Source organism: Gekko japonicus, unplaced genomic scaffold (assembly GCF_001447785.1).
Source record: "Gekko japonicus isolate JY-2015 unplaced genomic scaffold, Gekko_japonicus_V1.1 scaffold2386, whole genome shotgun sequence".
NCBI lineage: Eukaryota > Metazoa > Chordata > Lepidosauria > Squamata > Gekkonidae > Gekko > Gekko japonicus.
The window spans coordinates 246,198-272,808 of NW_015166492.1; the positions used below are offsets into that span (position 1 = coordinate 246,198).

Below are 26,611 nucleotides of genomic sequence, written 5' to 3' on the forward strand. Positions count from 1 at the left end.
CTGCGAGGACAGATCTGCCCGGGTCCCCGCCCCCCCCCCCCCGAATAGCTAGCAATCCAAAACAGTCCAGTGGAGCCGGAGCGGTGGATGTTGCCTTCTGACACACTTCTGGTGATCTCAGGGTGTGTGGCATATGCAAATAAGTTATGCTAGTGAGTTATGCTAATGAGCTCCTGCACCTCTTTTCCTACAAAATGACCCCTGCCCTCATGTTAAAATTACCAATTCATCTAGCCAATTTAAAATCAGGGTGATCAATGACTGATTCCAATGGGGACATCAAGAGTACCATTTGCGGGCTGTGTTTATCTCAGAATTCTGTCACTTCCACTTAAATCAGATTGGTCATAGAGTCCCTGTAGTCCCTTTGTCCCGCCACATCCAGGAGGACAGCTTGGGGAGGAAAGGGTTTGGGGTCTTTCTTGACACACTTCTATGTGCTTTCTCAGATGCAGGTTTCAAAGGAGCCCCAGCACTCAAAGGAAAGGAGCATTGATGACATTCTTCAGCCCCGGGAGAGTATCAGGGCTCACAGACATGTTATCCCAACTAAGGAACCATCACCTCCTCCTCCTCCATCCCGTGGTCCTCTGTTGGTATCAGGGCCAGAAGCTCCAAAAGACAGTGAACAAGCCATGTTGGAAAAAGACAATGTATTGGTAAATCCTGAAACACAATTTTGGCTGGTTCAGATTTTAGGTTTCATTGAGGGCTGTTTCCCCAAGAATGTTTTGCTTCACCTTAGCTTTTCTTACCGCAGTGCTGTTTGGGGGAACATCCAAATGATGTCTTTGCTGCAAGCTTTCCGAAACCTAGTTTGGTATGATCTTTTTGGAAAGATCTCAGTTAAAGTATCATTGGATGTCCTGTGGATGGGAAAGTGTACATTTTTCCAGGTCCCACCGTTTCCCTTAGCTCAGCCCTCATACCATTCTCCACCACCATCACTGGAGAACTGACTGACAGTTTAATATAGTGTCCTAAATCTGTAGTCGTTTTCCTTATGGAGATGCAAGTGGAAATGTGGAGGCTGCACATTTTTCCTTACAGCTTAGCAAAAAAAAGGACTAGAGACTTACTTTTTGTAAAATGAAAGCTGGGAACGACTGTACTGTTGCAACAGGTCATTTTAATGCTTTAGCAATAGAGCAATTCCTGTTTTTTTAAAGATGGGGGGGAATGGTGGTAGCGAGGTACTGAGGCAAGCAAAGTCTGGGGGATGCTTCTGAGTCCGAGGCCCCATTGCCCCTGCCATGGCTTCTGCGTGCCCACAGCACAGAGGAGCAGCTATCGTAAGCAACAGAGTTGCCCAGAGACATTTTGGTGCCTAGAATGGAAACTTCAGATTTTAAATTAGATGTGATATGGTAAGAATGTGAAGGTGCTTGGGAGCAGCAGTGGGTCAGATTGAGAGTACTTAATCCTTTCCCCACTAACCCTCTTCATACTGCTTTTCTTCCTACAGGGGGAAAAGAATTGGGGACACTCTTCCCAGTAGGGGTGCCAACCTCCAGGTAATAGCTGGGAGAGTACCTAATCCTTTCCCCGCTAACACTCTTCATACTGCTTTTCTTCCCATAGGGGAAAAGAATTGGGGACACTCTTCCCCGTAGGGGTGCCAACCTCCAGGTAATAGCTGGATATCTCCCGCTATTACAATGGATCTCCAGGCGATAGATATCAGTTCACCAGGAGAAAACTGGCTGCTTTGGAAGGTGGACTCTGTGGCATTATACCATATCGCCCTCCCCAGGCTCCACCCCCCAAATATCCAGATATTGCTTAACCTGGAACTGGCAACCCTACTTTCCATTTGTGGGTGGACAAGCAGCAGGAGGGGGGAGATTTTGACTGGGGGGGGGATGTTAACCCCACCCGCTCTTGCTTCCACAGCAGCTCTGATCAGACTCAGGGCCCCTCTGTAGCTGCTTTGAAGTTTTTAAAAAAAGCTTGTTGGGAGATACTATTGCACCGTGTCTAGTTTGGCTTTGACGTGGAGCCCAATTTACAGGGATCGGCGGCACAAGCCCCACAGAGACACAAAACAGTCCTGCACAACTATTGTGAGTTTTAGTGGGATTTGTGCGGGAGAATTTCTTGGTGGATTGTGCCCGCAGGCGCCTAAGTCAGATCTAGGGTTGCCAGCCTCCAGGTGGGGCCTGGAAACCTCTTGCAATCACAACTGATCCCCAGACCACAGAGTTCGGTTTCCCTGGAGAAAACAGCTGCTTGGGAGAATGGACTGCAAGGAGTTACATGCTGCTGTGGGGTCCCGTTCCTTCCTTCCCCAAACCCATCTCTCCCCTGGCTGCACTAGGGCTGCCAGGCTCCAGGTGGCGGCCGGAGATCTCCCACTGTTACAGGCGACCGACATCAGTTCACCTGGAGGAAATGGCTGCTTTGGAAGGTGGACTCTGTGGCATTATACCCTACTGAAGTCCCTCCTTTCCGAAACCCTGCCCTGCTCAGGCTCCACCCCCCCCCCAAATCTCCAGGAATTCCCCAACCAGGAGCTGGCAACTCTGCAACTTTGCTTTTCTTTGTTTAACGGCACCCAATATTCTGAGTCAGATGCTCTGGCTTGCCTGTTATATGGTCTCCTCTGGCTGGTGGCACTTCAAGAGGTAGATCGATGGCCTTCGGAGTCTTCTGGCAGCCACCTGACGCACATAAATCCAGCAGGTGAACCCCAGGCCCTTGGAAGTATCTGCTGCTTGGGTGTGTGTGAGTCAGGCTGCTGCTACAGGCACAGAAAACAAAGATGGCCACCACAGCTGAGTGCGTTGAATGGAAAAGAAGACATACATCCATTTTCCTTTTCAGCCCCCTTTTGTCAGGCTGAAGAGACTGGACGTCCCACAGGAAGAGGAGTCTTCCCCACACCAAAACAAGCCCAAAGAGGTAACCAGGGCTGAATGAAATGGTGTACAAATCCAGGGGCCCCTCTTGGGAAAGATAATTTACCTGGGGAAAACTCTGCTCTCTTCCTCTTGCCCTCTGCGGAGTGTGATCACGTAGGGTTGTTGCCAGCGTGAGGCTAGCAACTGGTGGTAGTGGTGGGGTTACCGGTGATGTTATTACATCACCAGCAGTATGCTGATGTCAGTGCATCACCAGTGATGCTCTAGCATTCAGCCCAAACTCTATGGTTTAACCATAGAGTTTTGATCAAATGCTGGAGTGGTATCCTGACGTCAAGAAGCTGGCAGGCCCCCCCCCCCCGTTTTCCTCCCGCTGCCCAGCTGAGCAGCAACAGGAAGGGCACGCTGGTGGGAGGAGATCCTCTGCAACCATAGGATTAGGCACAGCTTGTGGAAGTTTCAAGCAGAAATTCACCTGGCAAAGCTTTCCTCCAAAGTGGGAAATGATTCACCGGGTGAATTTCTGCTTTCAAGGCACAGGAGCGATGGCTGGAGGAAAACCGTAGCAATTCCGATACTAAACTATTTAACATTTTATAGCTGATAAGAGGGTCATGCTTGCAACACTCCTATTATGCAGAGGGTCCCTGCTTGAGGGCGGCCTCCTCCCATTACACAAGCCCCTCCTCTACACATGGCATTATGCATCTCACAATAAACATGCCTGGGAGGACAAGCACAAGCGTACTGAGCCCATCTGCTCCACCTATGCACAGCTGCTGGCTCCTGAACAGAGAGGGCCAAGTCTACTCATCGCAAAGTCCTTCTGTTTGTTGGGGGACGACACGAGGACTCTGCATCTGACGTGCCGCTTTTGGCTCTGTTGCTCAGGTGGCCACGTTTAGTTTTTGCAGCAGAGCCCATAGTGTCTCCACAGGACAGTTTGAGGATGTGAAAAGAGCCCTGGGTGGTGGGAGGCTGAAGCTGCTTTGCCTCAGGCACCGTGGTCAAAAAGTTCCGTTTTGTTGGCTTGCAGTACGTAACTGTAATCCGATCAATAGCAAATCTATTTGCAAGTGCACATTAAGTGCAATATTTTTCACACAACAAGGTGCAATATTTTTCACACAACAAGGTTCAGACCCTCGGAATAATTTTGGGATAAGACCGTGCATCTGTGGGAGTTGCCCCTGAGGAACCATCTTATGGGTCCGTTGAAGTAAAAGGTTTGGGAGGGAAGGAAAGAGCATCTGGTTTGTATGCAGGAGGTTCCCAGGTTCAGTCTTTGGCATCTCCAGTTAAAAGGGACCAGGCAGTAGGTGGTGGGAAAGACCTCTGCCTGAGATCCTGGAGAGCTGCTGTCAGCCTAAGTAGATAGTACTGACCCTGATGAATCGATGTTCTGCTTGACGTGCAGAAGGTCCCAGGTTCAATCCCTGGCATCTCCAGTTCAAGGACCTGGCAGTAGGTGATGTGAAAGACCTCTTCCTGAGAGCTGCTGCCACTGCGTAGACAATATTGACCCTGGTAGACTAATAGTGTGATTTAGTATAAGACAGCTTCATGTGCTCATTTGCGTTCATGTCAGTTATACACCTGGGAGGTCGGAAACTCTCATGGCAAAGCTGAAACAAAGTCCTCATATCATCCCCCAACAAACACAAAAGGTGAGATTTGCCTCAGAGTCTGCATGGGCAGGAGGTGATTTGAAATGCTCATTATCTGTGTATTCTCCATGGTCACAACCTGGTTAGTGTGTCAAGATGGGTAGCCATGTTAGTCCATCTGTAGCAGTAGAAAAGAGTAAGAGTCCAGTAGCACCTTAAAGACTTTTGTGGCAGGGGAGTCACTGCTGACTTCTTTATTTTGTGGCAGGGGAGTCACTGCTGACTTCTTTATTTTGTGGCAGGGGAGTCACTGCTGACTTCTTTATTTTGTGGCAGGGGAGTCACTGCTGACTTCTTTATTTTGTGGCAGGGGAGTCACTGCTGACTTCTTTATTTTGTGGCAGGGGAGTCACTTCTGACTTCTTTATCTGAAGAAGAGAGCCGTGACTCACGGAAGCTCATCCCCTGCCACAAATTTTGTTAGTCTTTAAAGTGCTGCTGGACTCTTACTCTTTTCTACTGGTTATTGTGTGTATGCGGGGAGTTGGGGCTACTCCACCTTTACACGGATTGGTTTTAGTGGACACAATGTGCATGTGCAGAGCGAAGCTTCTACTCCACCTGCCTTATACCCTGTTGGTTTACCCTCCAATAATCTACTGATTTGAAAACCAAGACAGGCCTTATTTTCAAAGACATATTTGAAAAACGTAAATCATCCGTTCAAAATATACCTTAACTGCTGCCGGCTGCAAACTTGCCAGGCTGCATGTGGCCTGGTGCTTTAGTGCTCATGTGTGTTCATCGACAAGCACACGGATGAAATGCTGCCATCCATCCACTGAGACAAAGCTGAGCCCTGAATGCTCACGATTCATGCAACATTTGAACAAGACATGTTCCCGCCCCCAAAGATAACAGCGAAAGCAAAATTAAGGCACTGATTTACCAGACAGAGGTGCCAGATCATCACTTGGGTTTTGGCCACTGTGGGACACAGAGTGTTGGACTGGATGGGCCACTGGTCTGATCCAACATGACTTCTCTGGTGTTCTTATCAGAACCATCCTTATAGCTCGAGCAGGTGATGTACCTCCTCTTTCTATTTTGGGAGGCAGCTGCTGAAGCCTGCCAGGTAGATGGGCATTCAGCCATGCTCCCAGTACCATTTGGGGCCTTTGCAAATTGTTTCTCTTTGTCCGCGGAGGACAGTGTCCTGTAAGCCACACCTCCACTCAGAGCAAGAAAGAACAGCCTTCTGGTCTGCTTCTCCCCACAGCCGCAGGACCCGAACGTCGAGTGGGAAGTGGTGAAAGACCAGCAAGCCCGGCTGCGGGTGCTGGAGACCAGACCCCGGAGGACAGAGGAGAGGGCGGCGGTGGAACAGGGGGCGCCCAGCCGGCAAGGCATGGTGGCAAACCGGACTCTTAGGCAGCAGGCCCGGGTGGGGCTCACCCCTCGGTGGTGGGGCCCAGCGTCACAAGCCCAAGCCCGGAAGGAGGCCGACCCTCACAAGCTGCCGAGGACGGCTTTGCCACCCAAAGCAGGCGGCAAAAAGTGGACCAAGGTATCGGAAGATTCTTATTTCCATTGTTTCTTGGGCAGCAGGGAGTTCTCCTGTACGAGTTCCTTTGAAATGAATATGCCCCCGTGCGTGCCCTCACCTGCATAGCTCAGGCTAGCCTGATCTCGTCAGATATGCGTGCCCTCACCTGCATAGGTCAGGCTAGCCTGATCTCGTCAGATCTCGAAAGCTGAGCAGGGTCGGCTCTGGCAAGTATTTCGATGGGAGACCTCCAAGGCACACCAGAGCCAGGAGGCAGAGGCAGGCAATGGAACACCACCTCTGAATGTCTCCTGCCCTGAAAACCCCACAGGGTCACCCCTAAATCATGTGCATACCGTGGGCACTGTTTGGATTCTCCGGGGCAGGTCCCCAGCAGACTCAGGCCAGCCCTCTGTGTGGATGGGGTAGAGTTTCTGTCTCTCTACCAGGCCAATGTTTCTGTTCCTTGTCAAGGTGGCGTGGAGCGAACAGGTGTTTCCTGCTGCACTCCAGGTGGAAGGAGAGGATCCTACCCACTTCCTCTCCGCCTCCATGTTAAAAAGAGGTCACGGCACATGCTGGGCTCCGTTTTTAACCTGTATGTGATTGAAGCCTCCATCTTCAGAGGCAGTCTACCATTGAATGCCAAATGTTGGAGACAAAGAAGAAAGGGTTGTCGCCTTTATGTGGGTGCCCCAGTGGCTGGCCACCCTTGGAAACAAAACACTGGGGCCAGGCAGCCCTTCTGTCCAGATAGCCCAGGGTAGCCCAGTCTTGTCAGACCTTGGAAGCTAAGCAGGGACGGCCCTGGCTAGTGTTTGGATGGGAGACCACCAAAGAATACCAGGGTCACGACGCAGAGCCAGGCCATGGCAAACCACCTCTGAATGTCTCTTGCCTTGAAAACCCTACAGGGTCGCCAGAAGTCGGTTGTGACTTGATGGTAAAAAAGAAAAGAGACAGCCCTTGGGTCTGAGCCAGTAGGCAGAACTGTCTTTAGGTCCGGCTGTGATTTCCTTGGTGGGGTGGGCACTGTGACAGAGTCTGAGAATTCCTGCTTGCAAGTTGCAGCGGACAGAGTCTGAGGACCGGGTGGCCTTTTGAAGGGTCTGTTTGGAAGGCTGGGGTCGGCGTGAACGGGCAGATGTGTCTTTTCAACCTCTCTCCGCCTTTTCCCTTCTCTTAGCGACTCTTTTCTCTGCCCAGTCTCTGCCTCCTCCTCTTCCTGCTCATCCTGGGCTTCGCTTGCTGGTACACATGGAGATACGGAAGCCCCGTCTCTTTCCTGGGGTTGGCTGCTGCATACGGGCAGTGGGGACTGAGCAGCTTGCCGAGGCTGTGGAGCAGGACTGAGGAATGCAGCACTCAGTGCAGGTAAGGGAGGGGTGTGTGTACGCGCTCCGGCCAACCTGTACATGTTTGGGATGTGGCTACGGGTGCCAGCCTCCAGGTGGGGCCTGGGGATCTCCCGGAATTACAGTTCCTCTCCAGACTATGGAGATCAGTTCCCTTGGAGAAAATGGACACTTTGGAGGGTGGACTCTATGGCCATGTGCCCCACTAAGGTTCCCTGTCCTCCCCAGGCTCCACCCCCAAATCTCCAGGAGTTTCCCAACCTGGAACTGGCAACCCTACCCTCCCACCCCTGCTGGTTGCGGGGGGGACCTGGCAACCCTAAAGAACGGCAAGTGAATTTGTAAGATGATTTCCCCCCCCCCCATTTGTACCACCACCACCTTTCTATCAAGAAGCAGTCTGCCCCCGAAAGCACAGTAAGTTTTAATTTTACTAAACTACAAATTATGCAGTATTCTGTGTACCTCCCCACCCTTTAAAATGAAAAATAGCCACTGGAGGCTGCAATTGAGAGTGGGAGGCTGGGGGGAAGGGGGATCTTTAGTCCCTTTTGCTCGTCTGTTTTTCCTTTCAAAATGGCCTTCCCCTTCGTGCCGGGGAAGAAATATTGCTTTTTCCTTCTGGAGAGGAAAGGCAGCTTGAGGGGAGGGGGCAGTTTCAAGAAGAGGAGGGCCACACACCCCTCCTTTTCACTTGTTTTTCTTCACTCCTAATTGTTGCAGCCTGCGGTGGCTGCTTTTCATTCTGAAAAAAATTGGGAGGGTTACATAGCTTTCTGCATAACAAGTGATACAGGCCTTAGAAGAAGGGTCCAACGTCAGAAGACACCAGAACATATTAATTTATTTCAATGAAAATATGTATATCCTGGCTTTTGTGCGATTGGCCATATTCCGTGGTGGCTATCAAAGGACACCCCACACACACATCACAGACTGGAACAAATCATGAAAATGACAGTAGCAAACCAAATAAAACAGCAGATCTGTCCATCTAACAATACTACCACTAGTACCAGGGCTTTTTTTGTAGAAAAAGTCCAGCAGGAACTCATTAGCATAACAGGCCACAACAGCAGAAACTCATTAGCATATTAGGCCACACCCCATGCCTTCCCTTGGCTTGCCCGGGTGTCCCGTGGCTGCGGGGAACTCGGGCAAGCCGGCCCTTGGACAGGCTAGGGAAGGCACGGGGGGGGCTTTAAAAGCCTCCCCCATACTTCCCGGGTCCCCCTGGCTTGCCTGCCTCGGAGTCGCCGGGGTGGGGTGGGGTGTCGCTCTCCAGGCCTCCCCTCTGTAGCCACGTACGCGCAGAGGTTTTGGCTGTAGTGGGCATGGCCAACTCTGAAGCCAGCCGGAACTCCGTTCCTATGCGTTCCAGCCCCAAAATAGCCCTGAGTGCTACGATTGCAGGTTTTCAGCCATCAGACCAACTCGAATGCTCAGAGCTGGCTTGGCTGTTGACTTAAATTAAGGACCTAATGGTTAAGAAGATCTGAATGTATAGGCCCAATAATCCTGTTAGCCAAATTAAAAACATTAAATATTGACAAATATGCAAAAATATACCTGTATTTATTACAAGGTAGATTAAAAACAGATACTGGGCCTGGTGGCAGCCTCAATTTAGAATAAAATTGTACAGTGACAATAAAAAAATAACCATTGTTGACCCTGACCATACATGTTTCGACCCACTGCCGTTCCTCAGTGGTCAAACAAATGATATTACAGAATGGCTCCTGATGTTACAATGCAACAATCTTTTCTTTAAAATCGAACAAGATGAAATTTTTTAATGATTATTGTCTGTGACCAAAGGCAAAGATATTAATCAGAGGCCTCATTCTTGATCATTTGCTGCCATGGGCAGATATACTTTAGTAATGGTTCAGTTGTGTACCTTTCGGTGTAGTGGTTAAGAGCGGTGGACTCCAATCTGGAGAACCGGGTTTGATTCCCCGCTTCTCCCCATGCAGCCAGCTGGGTGACCTTGGGTCAGTCACAGTTCTTTCAGAGCTCTCTCAGTCCCACCTACCTCACAGTGTTGCAGGGAGAGGAAGGGAAAGGAAAATGTAAGCCACGCTGAGTGAAAGGCGGGCTATAAATCCAACTCTTCTTCTTTTCCTTCTTCTCACTTGGTCAGAAAAAATTGATGCAGCCAGGAGCCAATAGTGATGTACTATTACATTTTCTTCCTCTCCCTTCTTTGGCTCCAGCCTAGTGTTGGTGGAGAGCATCCCAAGCAGCTTGACATACCAACCAGATGACCCTCATCATTTGAGTATCTATCAGGCCTGGATGGACCTTCTGGCCAGAGCCAACAGCAGTGTGGATATTGCTGCTTTCTACTTCACTCTCCGAGACTCAGATATTAAGGTGGAGGATCCCTCTTCCCAACAGGTCAGATGTGTTTCTGGGGCATGGCACAGCAGTGGGGGGGGAAGTATGAAGGCTGCATCACCTCAAACCGTTTGTAGAGGATGTGGGGAGAACTGCAGCAGAGGTTGGCCAGTGGATTAGGCAGGGCTGCTGGGTGCTGCAGACACACTAAGAGGGGAACAGCTACAGAGGGTTGTACGTGTTCCAAGCACAGCTTGTGGTGTTCCTGGGGCTTTGAAGAAAAACCAGACCTGCTTTTCCTCCAGCTCAAAGGCAAATCTGTGGAGGAGCGTCTGTAAAGTCATAAAAACATAAGAAGAGCCCTGCTGGATCAGTCCATCTAGTCCAGCATCCTGTGTCATGCAGTGGCCAATCAGAGCCAGTTTGGTTTAGTGGTTCTCTCAGAGCTGTTATCTCAAGGGCAGTTCTCTCAGAGCTCTCTCAGCCCCACCTACGTCACAGGGTGTCTGTTGTGGCGAGAGGAAGGAAAAGGAGATTGTAAGCCACTTTGAGACTCTGAGTGAAGGGTGGGGTATAAATCCAGTCTCTCCTTCTTCTTCCTCTGAATGGCCAACAACAGGCATATAGGCCGAGACCTTCCCCTGATGTCCCCCTGATGAACATCCCATGAGGATGCTCTCTCCATTATTATTACAAGGAAGGAGACAAAGCTAAACTCCGTTTTCAAAATGGCAGTGCATGGCTGCCATGCACCATCTCCCACCTTTAGCACTTTTGTTGTCCCTTTCCCTGATGTATGAGATGTAGCATTACCACACAGCTCAGTAGGAAAAACGCAAGTAAGCAGAAAAGGGGGCTTCCACTCCATGGGGGCCTCAAGCATAACTCCCATCATGTCTGTGTGTTTGTATAAGTTTGACGGTGGGGAGGGGAAAGAGGGGGAGCGGTGGCAGCAGTGAGCAGCATGAGAACAGGAGTGCATGGGACATTGTTCATTTCTCCATTACTTGCTGCTGCCGCCACAACTTCTTGTCCCTGTCTGGAAGTAGTTTTAGAGGCAAGGACGGGTTATTAAATGAACAGTCCAAGGTCAACACTCAGCTAAGTTCACATTCTGCATTCACAGTCATTTAATTTTCTATTCCTAGTCCTATTGCACTAGTATTGGCATTCCTAATATTTCTAGTCCTGTTGCACTGGTATTGGCATTCCCCATATTCCAAATCCTGTGCCATTATTCATTTGCATTATATATCTTATACGCATCATTGCTCACACTGTCATTCAGTTTGGTTCTCCTAGTCTTCCTGCACTGTTCATTCAGTGTCCTAAACTGTATGATTACATTTCTCCCTGACCCCTTTCTGTACTCTGTAATCTGCCATGAGTCTCAGTGAGAAAAGCGGGTTATAAATAAACTAATTTAAAAAATTAAAATAGATTCTGCAGCTATATACATTTTACATTAAAGAAAAGATCCAAAGCAAATAATAAAAACTTTTAAAAGAAACCAGGCTTCAGGCATGCCGCCCTCCAACCAGCCCTTCCTCAGCAACGTGGAGGTAAATAACTCTTGAATCTACGTTACAGGGGTGTTATAAGCAGGACTATTTGGGGGCAGGAACGCATAGGAACGGAGTTCCGGCTGGCTCCTGAGTTGGCCACGCCCAGCAGGAACTCATTAGCATAATAGGCCACACCTAACAGCAGAAACTCATTAGGATTGGCTACATTAGGGGTGTGTGGCCTAATATGCAATGGAGTTCCTGCTACAAAAAAAGCCCTGGGTTTTGACAACAAACAAGGCAAACAGAATAAGAAGCAAAAGGTGGGTGTGGCTGGATGACCACACTTCTGGTAGCATGGGGTGTGGCCTAATATGCTAATGAGATGTGTTGTCAGGGGTGTGGCCTAATATACTAATGAGTTTCTGCTGTTGGGTGTGGTCTGTTATGCTAATGAGTTCCTGCTGGGCTTTTTCAACAAAAAAAGCCCTGGTTATAAGGAATACTGGGAAGTGCAAACTGTGTCATATAAATACTAAATATTAAGGTGGTGTTGTCATACAGGGCAGAGATGTGTTCGACTCACTGCTGGGCCTGCCTTCTCGGGGGGTGAAGCTCAGCATTGCTGTGAATAGCCCTCAGATGTCAGAGGATGACACAGAGGAGTTGGCCCGCCAAGGTAATGGCAGAAATTTTCCTAGTAATGACAGTCATCTTCTAAGGTCTTTCGAGAGTCAGTGAGGTTTAGTGTAGCGGTTACTGCGTTGGGCTACAATGGAAGAAGCATGGGTTTAGTTTCCAGAATTTGCCAACTGCCTTGAGGGAAAAAAAACATCCTGTCCCTTTAGTACAGGCTTAATGGGATGTTATTATTTACCAAGTCATGTTCTTTACCTCCATGCCTTGAAAAGCTTTGGCTGCCCATTTCCACACGTTCCCCACGCTCTTAAAAGGACAGGACATTTTTCTCCACGCCTTTTGGTAACCCTACACCTCTGTGTTCCGCAGTGGATTCTGAGAGTGTTCTAAGCACTCCCCACATGCTTTGAAGCATAGTTTTGCAAACGCTGTGGAATAAAACTGGGGTGCCCAACTTTTTTGAGCCTGCAGGCATCTTTGGAGTCCTGGCACAGCCTGGTGGGCACAGCCACAAAATGGCCGCCGGCGGAGATGGGGCCAGCCACAAAAAGAATCGCCGAAGTTTTATTTCAGTCACACAGCGAAGATCCTTGTGCTGTGGTGGTAGCTGTGACGGTATTTTAGAACGCCGGAAATAACAGCAGAGTCTCTGTTTCTTATATATAGGGTATTTACATTTATTTACACTGCACACTGGATACAAGTATACAGTCCTTCTGTAGCAAATACAGTGTTCAGAGCGACAAAGTGCTACACGGACAGATAATCCCATAACAGAGATGTGCAGTGCTGTACAAGCTGCAATATATATATTTACACCAACCAATCAGGTCACAGTAATTACACTAGCTGAGTCATGGTGACTGTTCCAGAATCTGATGCAATCTTTTAGTCACCTGACACCTGACTGTCAGACTAGATCAGCATGATCTGACACTTCAGCTAATGACTCACTGACATCTTGCCAGGAATATATCCAAATATTGTCAAGCTGCTGCCAAAGCAGCATTTTTAAAAAATCTGCCCAGCCAATCAAATCTTTCATGCCTCATCAGAAGCATTGCTGGATAGAAGGCCCACCCGGCGACTCCCTTCTTTCTAAAAACACTTGGCGGGGACTAGGAAAGGAGTCGGCAGGTATCATGGTGCCCATGGGCACCCTATTGGGGACACCTAGTCTAGCAACATGCTGAACTTTGGTTCCCAATACTTCACTGTGGAAAATTGACTTAGTTGACTCATCCCTAATAGACTTTTTGTTCTTCCTCTACCACCTTTGGCCCCTGAAACAGATGAGGGACAAAGCAAGGAGGCCTTGGCCGTTTGCCAGGGCAAACTTAATTCATTCTCTGCATCCTCCGCAGGTGCTGACATACAGTATGTGAACATGAAGAATTTGACGGGGGGGATTGTGCACACCAAGTTCTGGGTAGTTGATCGGACGCATGTCTACATAGGCAGCGCCAACATGGACTGGCGCTCGCTCACTCAGGTACCTCCAGGGTGGGGTGGGTGTGGGTCAAATGGGGGGGTTGGAGATGGCTCAGCGGAAGCGCCCTGCTAGAGGGGAGGCCAGCTGGAGCGAGAGAGGCCCTTTCTGCAGTGTTCTTTGTGTGGCAGGTCAAGGAGCTGGGTGCCGTCCTGTACAACTGCAGCTGCCTGGCTCAGGATCTGGGCCGGATCTTTGCCGTGTACAACATGCTGGGAGGAGAAGGGGCTTCCATCCCTGCAGCGTGGCCGGCTAGCGTTGCGGCAGAGTCCAGCCTGAACCGCCCCTTGAAGCTGCAGCTCAACGGCTCCAGTGCAGAAGTCTACATTTCCGTAAGCCTGGCCGTTGTGCCGCTCTCTTTGTTTCCCTTGAGCAGCAGGGAAGTTCTGGGGCAGGTCAGTTTCATTGCAAGGAAAGTGCCCAGGAAACAGGTTTTGTATTATCAGATTCTACACTCGGGGCCGGCATCAGCGTACCCCGAGGTGGGGCAGCTGCCGGGGCCCATGGGTTGTGGTGGGACCCACTTCTGCTCCCTCCCTACTCGCGCATCTCCTCGGGTGCCGGCCCTGACGCCCTTCCACTGGCTGCTTTTGAGTGCTGTGTCACCTCTGCTCCCTGCCGCATGTGGGTGATGTACAAAGCATCAGCGTTCCCGGTGACCATGGCAGTGGCCCTCCTGGCTGCACCCACTAGGGTGGGCACCTGGGACTGCAGGCAGTGTTCCCTCTAAGCTGAGTTAGTGTGAGCTAGCCCATGGGTTTTTTTAGCCTCCGGCTCACACCTTTTTGTCTTCGTTCAGGAAGGAAGGCTCCAGAGCAAACCAGTGCTCCCTCTAAGCTGTGGAGTCTTGTGAGCAAAAATTCTGCTTTGTGCGCTACTGGCATTTAAAGTTGTGAGTGAGCGATTTGGCTGCTGCATAAGTTAGAGGCTTAAAAACTGTGGGCTAGCTCACACTAACTCAGCTTAGAGGGAACACTGGAGCAAAACTAGTTTATGCAGTAGCCAAATCGCTCGCTCCCAACTTTAATGCCAGTAGCTCACAAAGTAGGATTTTTGCTCACAAGACTCCACAGCTAAGAAGGAGCATTGACTGCAGGTGATGGGAGAGCTTGCAGATGGGCCGAGGAAAGATGCAGAGGTGGGGGGGGGGCATGTGGGCCTAGTAGTGGGCATGAGGGGGCAAGGGCACTCTCTGCCCAGGGCCGCCCAAAACTGGCCCTCTCTACACTGATATACAAGGCGAGCAGGTGGGGCAGCAAGCAGAGGCCCAGGTAGGAAGTGAGCATTGAAAGCAGTCAATGGGCCCCCAAAAGCATTGCTGACCCCTCAGCAGCCCCCAAGGCTGCAAGAAGAAGATGAAGAAGACATTGGATTTACACCCCGCCCTTCCCTTGGAGTCTCAGAGCGGCTTGCAAACTCCTTTCCCTTCCCCTCCCCACCACAGATACCCTGTGAGGCAGGTGGGGCTGAGAGAGCTCTTTCAAGAACTGCCTTTTCAAGGACAGCTGTTGTCAGAACTATGGCTTGCCTGAGGTCATCCAGCAGCTGCAAGTGGAGGAGTGGGGAATCAAACCCAATTCTCCCAGATTAGAGTCCACACACTTAACCACTACACCAACCTGCAAAAATCCAAGTTCCTTTCTTGCCCAGAATCACTAATTGATTTCTTTCAGTCTCAGCCCAGCCAGGTGAGCCAGGGTGATGTAGAGGCTAAGAGTGTTGGACTAGGATCTGGAAGGTCCAGATCTGAATCCCCGCCGTGCTACAGAAGCTGGCTTGTGGGACCTTGAGTCAGTCAGCCACTCTCAGCCTAACCCACCTCATAGGGTTGTTGTGAGGATAAAATGAAGGAGAGAAGAACAATGTAAGCTGCCTGGCGTCACCGCTGGGGAGGAAAGCAGGGTATACATTGTTATTTATTTCATTTCTGCCCAATGAGGACCTGACTCCCCCTCCTCCATTTTATCCTCACGACTGCCCTGTGAGGTGGGTTAGGCTGAGAGGGTGTGTGACTGGCCCCAGGTCGCCCAGCAAGCTTCTGTAGCACAGTGAGGATTCGGATCTGAGTCATCCAGAGCCTAGTCCAGACTTAACCAGTACCCCACGCTGTTTCTCTTCAGTGAAGTTAGTAAGTAAATAAATATATCCTGCTAGCCTGGAGTAGCTGCCAGAGGCCATGAAGGAAGACACTGGTGAACCTGCCTCAGATGCTCAGGCCATCCACCAAGGACTGTCCACTCTAGAGAGCCAGTTTGGTGTAATGGCTAAGTGCGCGGGCTCTAATCTGGGAGAACCGGGTTTAATTCCCCACTCCTCCACACGCAGCTGCTGGGTGAACTTGGGTCAATCACGAGTTCTCTCAGAGCAGTTCTCGAAAGAGCTTTCTCAGCCCCACCTACCTCACAGGGTGTCTGTTGTGGGGAGGGGAAGGGAAAGGAGTTTGTAAGCCGCTCTGAGATTCTGAGTGAAGGGTGGGGTATAAATCCTATCTCCTCCTCCTCGTCTTTCTTCTTCCTGGTTGCAACTGCCCAGAGTCTCAGAGTCTTTCTTAGCTTTCTTACCTCTCTGAGATTCTGAACCTCAGACCACTGTCTTGTTCTAGATGGTGTCCTTTTGGCTTTCCTAGTCACTGATGTGCAGCTCTGAGGTACTACTGGGCTCGAATCTAGCGAGACGGGATGGATCACTGGTCCAATCCAGCATGGCTGCTCTTATATGACGTCCCTTGCATTCCAGAGTGTTTGGGAGCAGGAGGAGGCATTAGGAACAGGGCCTCCCTTGTCCTGAATCCCTGGACAGTGACTGCTAGGCAGATCAAACAACACTGAACCTTGCGCATGTTCAGGGGTGCGTCTGGCAAGGAAGCCAGGACACCCCTCCTTCTCTGTGCCGACACTGTGATTTTGTTGTTGTCGTCACAGAGTTCCCCACCGGCCCTGTGTTCAGCAGGCCGCACCTCCGATCTCATGGCTATCGTGCGCACAATTGAGGATGCCCAGGCTTTCGTCTACATTGCCGTGATGGACTACGAGCCGCAGTGCTCATTCTGCAAACCCAGGAGGTGGGAGCCGGGGATGTAGCAGCTGAGGCCAGGGGCTAAAGAGGATGCGGGCTTCTTTCTTTTGGTTCCTCTGTGACAAGGGGGAAGGATGTGTCTTCCATCCTTGTTGGGGAGGGAGATGAGGTGGGAGGGTAGACTGGAAAGATCAACCAAAGCAAAGAGGAACAGCGAACCATGGGGCCAGTAATGATCTTCAGCTGCTACTGAAGCTGCAATTTGCCACATAATCAGTAGAACTGTGTTGTAATCCCCCCACCCTGCACTGCAAAACTGTGCCCGGTACGGCAAGACTGCGGCTGTTTCCTGAGGGTGGGAGAGGATGTCCCTGCATGCAGAAAAATGGCACGTCAGTGAGAATTAGGCTGAATCCTGATTCTCTACACGCAGGGAGTTTTTCCTTCCTTGGGAGAACATTCAGACACGCACACCACACCCCAAACTGCAGCCTAAGTTGGTTTAGTCCAAGGAAAATTTTATAATTTGTAAGCGTTTCTCAGATAATGTGTGGGAAGTGAATGAAGAACCCAACTGGATTAAAACAAAGGCCTTTTTTAGCCCAGTATCCTCTTTGTCATTATGATCAACCAGGTGCGTCAGGGACACCTGCATACAGAGCAACTGCCCTCCTCTGTTTTTGTCCCTGTGAAGAAATGCCTTTTTTGGGTAGAGGTCTGACCTGAGTAAAACCTTTACCAGGAGGTTTACAAAGTCTTTCTCTCTGGGCAGAGAACACACAGGGAGGAGGGGGAGGGGGAAGTCGGACAATGGCTTTCCAGGCTCACCTCGGCTCACCTCTTCATAAATGCTGATAGGTCTAATTAGAGACAATAGGAGGGTGCAGTCTCTCCCCCCCCCCCCTTCAAGCAGGGAACAGAGATGTGGAGGTGTTAAATACTTGGAGAGACTTCAGAAAGGAACTCCTGGGGATGTCCAGGAAAAGCTTCTTTGACCTGGCCTGACCTGGTCAGTGGGTGGGAAAGGAGAGGAGGTAAAACTCCTGGAAGCAAGGAGGAAGCTCTCTTTGGTGCCGAGTTCATCAGAGCAGACAGAACTCTTAACTGAGACCTGGAGGAGGCAGCCATTACCATGTGCTGGCCAGACAGCTGGGGGAAGATGCAAGGTAATGGAAGCTGCAAGGTAGAGGTAACTCTGGAGAGATCTACAACATTCTAAGCTAAGGAGCCTGTCCTACATTTTAATATCTGATAGGCAGGGCACTTTTTGTAGAAAAAGCCCAGCAGGAACTCATTAGCATAATAGGCCACATCCAACAGCAGAAATCCATTAGCCTGTTAGGCCACACCCCTGACAGCATAGCTCATTAGCACATTAGGCCACACCCCCATGTTACCAGAAGTGTGGTCATCCAGCCACACCCACCTTTTGCTTCTTATTCTGTTTACCTTGTTTGTTGTCAAAACCCAGGGCTTTTTTTGTAGCAGGAACTCCTTTGCATGTTAGGCCACACACTCCTAATGTAGCCAATCCTAATGAGTTTCTGCTGTTGGGTGTGGCCTATTATGCTAATGCGTTCCGGCTGGGCGTGGCCAGCTCGGGAGCCAGCCGGAACGCCGTTCCTGTGCGTTCCTGCCCAAAAATAGCCCTGCTGATAGGGCATGTATAGAGAGAGTGACAGAGGATCTATCTTCCAACTGGGTGAACAGCAAGCCAGAGCTGTTGATCATGTAATCTTTGCAGTCAGCCAATTTCTTTGTTAAGATCACCATCTAGGATTGCCCATAACACTGTTGTGCATGGTTCACCCCCCCCACACACACAGGTTCTGGCCCGTTATCGATGATGCCTTGCGGGCTGCAGCCTGTGACAGAAGAGTGAACGTGCGCCTCCTCATCAGTTGCTGGCCACACTCGCATCCTGCCATGTTCGTCTTCCTGGAGTCTCTCAGCATCCTCAGCCAGAAGCCGCTGGGCTGCCCCATCGAGGTGGTGAGTCCTGGGACCAAAGCGGGAAAGCTATGAAGGGACCTCTGCCTTGGACCGTTTCTCTTGACCCAGATGTGTGCTGCTTGGCTTCTGCAGGTCTCTTGGTTTGGAGAGCCACTGCCAGTCGGACTAGGTGTGGGGATGCCAGGGGTCATTTGGGGCCGGAGTGCGCTGGAGCAATGCTCTGGCAGCCCAGGAGCTGGCGCAAATGGCGGTGGCGGCAAGCCCCGCCCACAGCTTCCCGCTCCAAAGCGCTGCGGCCCATGGGAAGCCTGTCACTGGCCTCCCGGGGCCCGCGCTGCAGCGCTGCGGCCCATGGGAGGCCTGAGGAGGCCCGTTGCCATCCATTCTTCAGAGTCTCAGGCATCTGCTTGGGATCCTCTAACTAGAAACGGTGGGAATTGAACCCGGGGCCTTCTGCATGCCCTCCCTTGAAAGTGACCCCCCCCCACTAGGCTGTCATGTTTGTTTTCCTTTCAGAACCTTTTTGTTGTTCCCGGAGGGGGAAAGCGACCACCCGTCCCGTACTCACACGTCAATCACAACAAGTACATGGTGACCGACCGCCTGGCCTACATTGGTATGTACTTCTCAGAGCCCCGCCTATGTCTTCTCTCCCTGTCTCTGTTCGCTGTTAGGACAGCCAGGAGGACTATCTCAGCAAGACCGCTTTCCTCTGGCGTAAAGAGTGTTGGCGCCTTGACGGTCTTTTCTGTAAACATTTATTCATTTAGGAACGTGCAAGTCTAGGAAGGGACGTTTTTATTTTAATCCACTTCATTTGTACTCCACTTTTCTCCCAACGGGAACCCCAAAGCAGCTTACAACATCTCCATTTTTATCCTCACAACAAGCCCAGCGGCCCCTTTTAAGAGCAACAAAGCTTAATTCTGGGCATAAGCTTTCATGTGCATGCAACACTTCTTCAGATACATTGAGACGGACTTCCTCCAGCCTTACATCTAGGTAGAGGGGGGTTAGTTGCCTGGAAGGGCTAGTTAGAGTCCAGATGCATAAATTACTGAGTGATCAGTAGAGCTCAAATTGGATTAAAGCAGTTGGTAAGACCTGTGAATAGCAGCAAATTAGCATACAAACAAAAGAGTTAACAAACAGGTGTGAGAACTAAGTTTGAGGTTAGGCTGAGAGCAGGGCTTTTTTTGTAGAAAAAGCCCAGCGGGAACTCATTAGCATAACAGGCCACACCCCATGCCTTCCCTTGGCTTGCCCGGGCAAGCCCCCCCTCGAAGGGAAGGGAAGGCAGTTTAAACTGCGAGGAGCCCGGGCAAGCCAAGCTGGCCCTTAGACAGGCCGGGGAAGGCACGGGGAGGCATTTAAATGCCTCCCCAGTCCTACCAGGGCCCGCCCGCCTCGGAGTCACTGGGGAGGGGTCGCTCTCTAGGCCTTCCGTCTGTAGCCAGGCACGCAGAGGTTTTGGCTGTATTTATTAATTTATATTTACATTTATATCCCGCCCTCCCCACCATTCGGCCGGCTGTAGTGGGTGTGGCCAACTCTGAAGCCTGCCGGAACTCCATTCCTGTGTGTTCCTGCCAAAAAATAGCCCTGGCTGAGAGTATGTGACCAGCCCAAGGTCTTCCAGCAAGCTTCTGTGGCAGAATGGGGATGTGGAACCTGGGTGGCCCACACCCCTAGTCCGACACTCACACCACTACACCACACACAAGCTCTCAGATATGTAGGGTTGCCAAATGTTTTTTGGCCGGGACCGTTGGGGGCGGGGTGTGTGGCCTTATGACACACTTCCGGTGATGTCAGGGGGTGTGGCCTTATGACACACTTCCGGTGATGTCAGGGGGTGTGGCATATGCTAATGAGTTATGCTAATGAGTTCCCCTAGCTCTTTTTCTACGAAACGACCCCTGGTTACGGTTGGGTATCTTTTTCCTCCTCCAGGTACCTCCAACTGGTCTGAAGATTATTTTACCAAAACCGCAGGGGTGGGGTTGATCGTCAACCAGAGCGACCACGACAGTATTACGGCAGGCCAGGAATTCACCCTGCGCCACCAGCTGGAGCAAGTATTCCTCCGGGACTGGGATTCCTCCAATGTGTTGCCACTCAGCAGTCACAGGAGTTGTGCTAAGAGGGATTAGGACGGCCGGTGGCCCCGCCCCCAGCACCCTGCAGTGGAGAAGCCTTTGCGCCCCGGCCATCCCAAAAGCCTCTGTTTGGCTGCTTTTGGAAGCAGGACGCTGGACTAGATGGACCTTTGGCTTCAGCCAGCAGGACTCTTGTGATGTTCTTAAGCTGCCACCAATCTTCAAATCCTTCTCATGGAACGGACCAGACGTCCCACCATAAGCCACCGAAAGAAGAGCCGTGGTCAGCACAGCCACAGAGGATGTGGAGTGTTTTCATAGGGTTGCCAGCTCCAGGGTGGGAAATACCTGGAGATTTTGGGGGGTGGAGCCTGAGGAGGGGCGGGGTTTGAGGAGGGGAGGATATAATACCATAGAGTCCACCTTCCAAAGTGGCCATTTTCTCCAGGCGACCTCCAGGTGAGATTGCCGCTACCACCTGGAGACTGGCAACCCTACTTCAGAGGGTGGGGCAAGTAGTTGGTATCAGCAATAATGTGGACTCGGGTGGCAGCAGGGCAAGGTGCGTGCGTGCTGTAAACCATGTAGCAAAAATGGGAACTTTTTTTTTAACTACAATATTCTTTTTAAAAATTTGTTGGGCTTGGATTGTGGGTTTTGACATGCTGCCGAAGGAAGGCAGGCAGCTGATGCTACGCTTGGCTTGCATCTAGCTCTGTTGTGCAGAGCTGGAGCTTTACTAAGGTGTGGGGTCGCTTGCGGGGGGGAGATCAGCGGGAGCTCAGCTGTGTCTTTTGGGGATAGAGAGGGATACATAGCTGGTCTTAATTTTTCAGTATATTCTGGACAATCTCTGGAGAAGGAAGAGCTTTAAAGCACAAGTTTGTTATCTTGGTCCCCAAGAAAAAATCTGTGATGGAGCAGGAAAGTGACGACTTTCTTATAATCATCGAAAACTTTATCAGAGTTCATCAGAGCTTTCCATCAAGCTGGATGCTGAATGACAGTAGCAAAAAGAATAAAAGGTTATGTGATGAGGGAGAAAGAGACACTGCTGGATGAGCAGGAGACACCCCCACCTCCCCCAGCCTTCAGTTTGTAAAAGTCTTCAGGCGGAATGGAAGAGGTGGCTTGCAGAATTAAACCAGGTGCTTGACAGGGAAAGGTCTCAGGCAGCAGAAAGGATGCTGGGAGAGGAGAGAGTCCTTTTTGATCTCTCAGCATACCTTGCTGCACCTGTATATCTTTTTGTACCAGGCATCTATGATGTCTGCAGTCTGCCCCCTCCGTTCCAGCTCTTAAAAACGCAGACTGGGCTTCCACCATATTTAGTGGCATCCCTGCCCCCCCCCCCCATCTACCTTAAAAAGTTTTGATGGCTTTAAAAAAAGTTTGCACAACTTGGTTGGTTTTCAGCTGGTTCGAATAAATGTGTCTTTGCCATTGTGTGGGAAAATAAAGTTACATCCAGTAGACAAGCGATTCTCAGGTACCAGTCCTGCTCTCCCGTTCCTGCCTCTTTCTGCTGTTTGAGAACATGGGAGGGGGGAATCAGATGCACACAGCGGCCATGCTGACCAGCGGCTCCTGAGCCCCCAGAAACTTCGGGTACGGATCCAGCTAGGGTCATAGGGGGGCTTCACTTTGCGTTTGCCTTCTAGAAAGGCATTTTTATGGAGAGGACTGGAAGAGCTCAGTTGGGGGAGGGGGGAATGTGCATCCCTTTTTAGAAGATGTTTTTAGCACTGCAGCTACTTTGTAAGGACTCTTCTGTCCTTCTTTTAAGAACATCAGACGAGCCCTGCTGGGTCAGACCAGTGGTCCATCTAGTCCAGCCTCCTGTCTCACACAGTGGCCTCAATCAGTTCCTCTGGAGGGCCAACAACAGGGCAGAGAGGCTGAGGCCTTCCTCTCATAAGAACATATGAAGAGCCCTGCTGGGTCAGACCAGTGAGGGTCCATCTAGTCCAGCATCCTGTCTCACACAGTGGCCCCAACCAGTTCCTCCGGAGGGCCAGCAACAGGGCAGAGAGGCCGAGGCCTTCCACTGATGTTGCCTCCTGGCTCCGGGATTCAGAGGCTGACTGCCAGTGCTCCCTCTAAGCTGTTGAGTCTGGTGAGCAAAAATTCTACTTTGTGAGCTCCTGGCATTAAAGTTGTGAGCAAGCGATTTGGCTGCTGCGTAAATTAGTTTGCTCTGGAGCCATCCTTCTTGAGCTAAGACAAAAATGTGTGAGATGGAAGCTAAAAAACTGTGCGCTAACTCACACTAATTTAGCTTAGAGGGAACACTGCTGACTGCCTCTGAACGTGGAGGTTCCCTTTAGTCACCAATGGCTAGTAGCTACTGATAGACCTCTCCTCCATGAGTCTGTCTCGTTCTTACATGACCCCTGTGTGTTTCCTTAGGGCCAGGTAGACATTTGATTTACAGGCTTAAAGAATCTTAAAAGGAAGTTGACATTCTCCTCCCCCCTTTTCCCAAAAAGTCTTCGCTACATCCTGAAAACCTGTCTCGCACCCAGTACACCTTAATCCTGATACAACTGGAACATATTCTGTATTCTATTTGAAAATTCCACAAAGCTGAAGACTTGGGGCATTTCCCCAACAGCCCGAAAAACGTTTTCTTTTTCCCATCACCCCCTTAACAATGTTTTTTGTACTGGGTACACAGCTGATAAAAGAATTCTGGAGAGCCCAAAAGCTTGCTCACTGCTTTGTGATATATTAACCAACCTTTGTTGGTTACCGATAATCTCTGTGTGCAGGCATGCACTGACTGGGGAGGGGGATGTATTATAAGTTTGTTCTTGTTATATCCTACATATAAAGAAATCGGGCCCTGTTGGAGACAACAGGCAGGCAGTGTCCTTGGCACTGTGGTCTTTTCAATGAACCTGCTTTTTTACTCAGGGAATGACTTTTTTAGTTAAGCAATTGTGTGTCTTTTATCCATATGCGCTTTGAGCAATAGGTGGGTTATAAAAAGGGCCTGAACAGCTCTGGAATGGGAGAAGCGGGGAGGGATTTGCTTTCTATTGCAGAATTTATATTTTTATACGATGACCGTTTTTAATAAAGAAGTGTTGAACGTCACTGGTGTGTATACCCTGCTTTTGTTGTTTGTGAATTGCACATGGCATGTATGAATGTCCTTCAGCAGCTGACAGATTCAAAATAGGGGCATTCGTGCAACTAGGGTTCCCAATCATGCTCCCTCTAAGTTGTGAGCAAGCGATCTGGCTACTGCATGAATTAAATTAGTTTGCTCTGGAGCCATCCTTCCTGAGCTAAGACATAAATGTGTGAGATGGAAGCTAAAAAACTATGAGCTAACTCACACTATTTCATCTTAAGACAGAACACTGGTTGCTATCTCCCAGTTGGGAAATCCCTAGAGATTTGGGGGCAGAGCATGGGGAGGGGCCTCAGCAAGGTTGTTGTTGTTCAGTCGCACAGTCGAGTCCAACTCTTCGCGATCCTGTGGACCAGCTCCCGCCAGGCCTTCCTGTCTTCTGCCGTCCTCTGAAGTTTGCTCAATTTCATGTTCGCTGCATCTATGACACTGTCTAACCATCTCATCCTTTGCCGTCCCCGTCAGCAAGGTATAACCCCATAAAGTCCATTCTCCAAAGCAGCCATTTTCTCCAGGGGAATGGATCTCAATTGTCTGGAGGGTGGCACACCCAAACACTCCCTAGTCTCCTTCCAGAGGCCACTTGACACATTTTATTTTTTCAGCAAGTTATGTCACCTGTACCCCAGCCTTTCCCACCAATGGGGACCCAAAGAGGATTCCAGCATTCTCTCCTTCTCAGTTTTATGCAGACAACAACCCTGAGGTAGATTGGGCTGAAAGTGCGTGACTGGCCTGAGGTTGTCCAGTAAGCTTCCACAGCAGAGTGGGAATTCTAACCTGCATTTCCCAGATCATCTTCAGACACTCTAACTACTACACATACTCTTCACCTCCTCCACTACTTTACACTGTTGAGGTCGAGGGCTGTTCGCTTGGGAGTCCTAGTTTGTATTCACTGCTTGAAACAGCCCAGTCCTCCACTAATTTGAAAGTCAAAACGGGTGTGATTAGCCAAAAGAACGACATTTACTAGAACAAATATCTGCTCCGTTGTCCACAGATTTGACTTCTAAAGATCCTGGGCAAGGAACAAGTGATCTGACAGGAACCAGAAAATAGGGACTGCGCTGGATACACAATTTGGCCTCTTGCTTTTCTTTCAATGAACCTGAAAGGAAGATGTTTTGCAACAGCCCGTAACTAGAGTGTCTGAGCGTTCCTTCCGGTCTAGAAAGAAAAGCGGGGAGAAGGGACGTGCGGGATGTTTTACCACGTGAGTAAGGGGGTTGGCGTGTGTTTTCCTCCCACTTTTCCTTATTGTAATTCTTCTACGAATGGGGACGTGGTAAAGGTTGATAAAATTACGGAGAAAGATTTCTCTTGCGCTGACATTACGCTCGGGGGTGCAATACGTGCGAGGCATACGAAAAGCAATACTTCTTCAGGTGGCATGTTTTTGGTTTATGACACTTCCTACAAGTCGTGGGTACTAACTTGGATGGCTTCGTGGGAGAGAGCAGCTGTCTTGAAAGAGGGCAAATAGGTTCCTGATCTTTGTGGGGCACCCAGAGCTTCCAAACACTCTTCAAAGGCAGCCCCCCCACGCAAAAAGAAAAGTATTGTAGTAATTGGGATATCATGTTCTAGGGTTTGGATTGCATTGATCCCTTATAGTAGCCACATTAGGACTTGTAACTGGTTCCTAGCACGGGTGAACTTGCTGTGGCAGGACAGGGAAAACCCAAAGCTGACATTTCCACTTCTCCCGTGGCCTTGGTCTAATATTTTACTGTGTTACTGTTAATCTCTGAAAGTCCAACTTGTACTGTATCTGCCTGCCTGTTTACTGAGATTGTCATTGGAGATTCTGTTCTGTATGCCTGCTGTTCCTTTTGTAGTTTTTTTGTGGAGGAGGGGGAAGATGGGTTCTTCTCTGTTGTATCATATAGGTTATTGTCAAATTGCCTCCCTTGAGATACTCAGAAATCATCTACTCATTATCTATTTTGGCACCACATTAAAATTGTTTTATTTGAAAGCTTGTACGGTCTGGTAGTTTTAATTGTTCATGTGCTGCTTTCTTGATTTGTTAGCTCCGAATAGACCTAGTTGTTCAGATGTGTGTGTGTGTGTGTTCTATTTTATTTAAGGCATTTCTGCCTTAATCAAGAACAAGACATTAACTGCTGATAAATATTTTATTATATATAGGTATATAATATGTGTACATCTGTCAGTCCGTCGTTTTAACTGTAAATATTTTAAATATTCGACCCCCAACCAAATGTTCTCTTCCCCAACCTTGCCTACTTTATGCCTCCAGATCTCCCTGGAACATGAAATCCTGCTGCATCCACGGTATTTTGGGCCCAGTCTTCTCAACACAGTTAAGCAGAAACTGTTCACTGAGGTGGAAGGAACCTGCACAGGAAAGTAAGGGAAGGGGTGGATTCCTTCCTTTGGAGACTGGGGAGGGGGGAGAGTAGAGGGCCTTGAGGGTAGGTTTTATTTATTTAGAAGATTCACTTTTCCTCACAAGGTGTTGGGTTCCATTGATTTGTTCCACTAATGGCACGAGGGGAAAGTGTCACTGTTTTGAGAGGGGTACAGATCCTTGGCACAACTTAAGATCACAATGGTTGAGACAAGAAGTGAAAAATCTTAACAGCAGTCTGTAACAGCTCAATCCCCAAGAACTTGCTCCAAATAAGAACATCAGAAGAGCCCTGTTGGATCACATCAGTGGTCCATCTACGGTAGTCCAACATCCTGACTCACACAGTGGTCAACTAGGTCCTCTGGAGAGTCAACAACAGGGCATAAAGGCCGAGACCTTCCACCGATGATGCCTCCTGGCCAGGGGTCATTTCGTAGAAAAAGAGCTAGGGGAACTCATTAGCATCACTCATTTGCATATGCCACACCCCCTGACATCAGGGGCCCGGCGGTGGACCTGCAAGGCCAGCAGGAGTGCGAGGAAGCCCCGCCAAGGCCCTCCCTGACCCCAGGCAGGCAGGGGTGGGGAGAGGCGGGGAGGAAGCTACTTACCCTCCCTCTTCTCCTGCCTCCTCCTGGCTGAATGAGGGCTGGAAGCGGGGCGGCCGGAAGCAGGGGGCG

The 26,611-nt window shown here is 49.9% G+C and overlaps 2 protein-coding genes across 2 annotated transcripts in view; both read left to right on the forward strand.

Annotated features, from left to right (window-relative positions):
- Window positions 1-20,774, forward strand: part of LOC107111239 (phospholipase D3-like) — a 34,113-nt gene extending 13,339 nt beyond the window's left edge. The window contains exons 2-13 of the mRNA XM_015412182.1: window positions 450-659; window positions 2,824-2,901; window positions 5,748-6,035; window positions 7,201-7,388; window positions 9,589-9,772; window positions 11,782-11,896; window positions 13,221-13,348; window positions 13,477-13,677; window positions 16,267-16,406; window positions 18,187-18,352; window positions 18,830-18,929; window positions 20,267-20,774. Coding sequence (XP_015267668.1) covers window positions 450-659; window positions 2,824-2,901; window positions 5,748-6,035; window positions 7,201-7,388; window positions 9,589-9,772; window positions 11,782-11,896; window positions 13,221-13,348; window positions 13,477-13,677; window positions 16,267-16,406; window positions 18,187-18,352; window positions 18,830-18,929; window positions 20,267-20,466 — 1,998 coding nt within the window. The 3' untranslated portion in view covers window positions 20,467-20,774. The remainder of the gene's footprint in view (window positions 1-449; window positions 660-2,823; window positions 2,902-5,747; window positions 6,036-7,200; window positions 7,389-9,588; window positions 9,773-11,781; window positions 11,897-13,220; window positions 13,349-13,476; window positions 13,678-16,266; window positions 16,407-18,186; window positions 18,353-18,829; window positions 18,930-20,266) is intronic.
- Window positions 20,775-24,705: 3,931 nt separating this feature from the next.
- The window catches only part of POLR2G (polymerase (RNA) II (DNA directed) polypeptide G), a 3,293-nt gene continuing 1,387 nt past the window's right edge, over window positions 24,706-26,611 (forward strand). Inside the window, exons 1-2 of the mRNA XM_015412187.1 lie at window positions 24,706-24,767; window positions 25,818-25,927. Of these exons, the coding sequence (XP_015267673.1) occupies window positions 24,756-24,767; window positions 25,818-25,927 (122 nt within the window). The 5' untranslated portion in view covers window positions 24,706-24,755. The remainder of the gene's footprint in view (window positions 24,768-25,817; window positions 25,928-26,611) is intronic.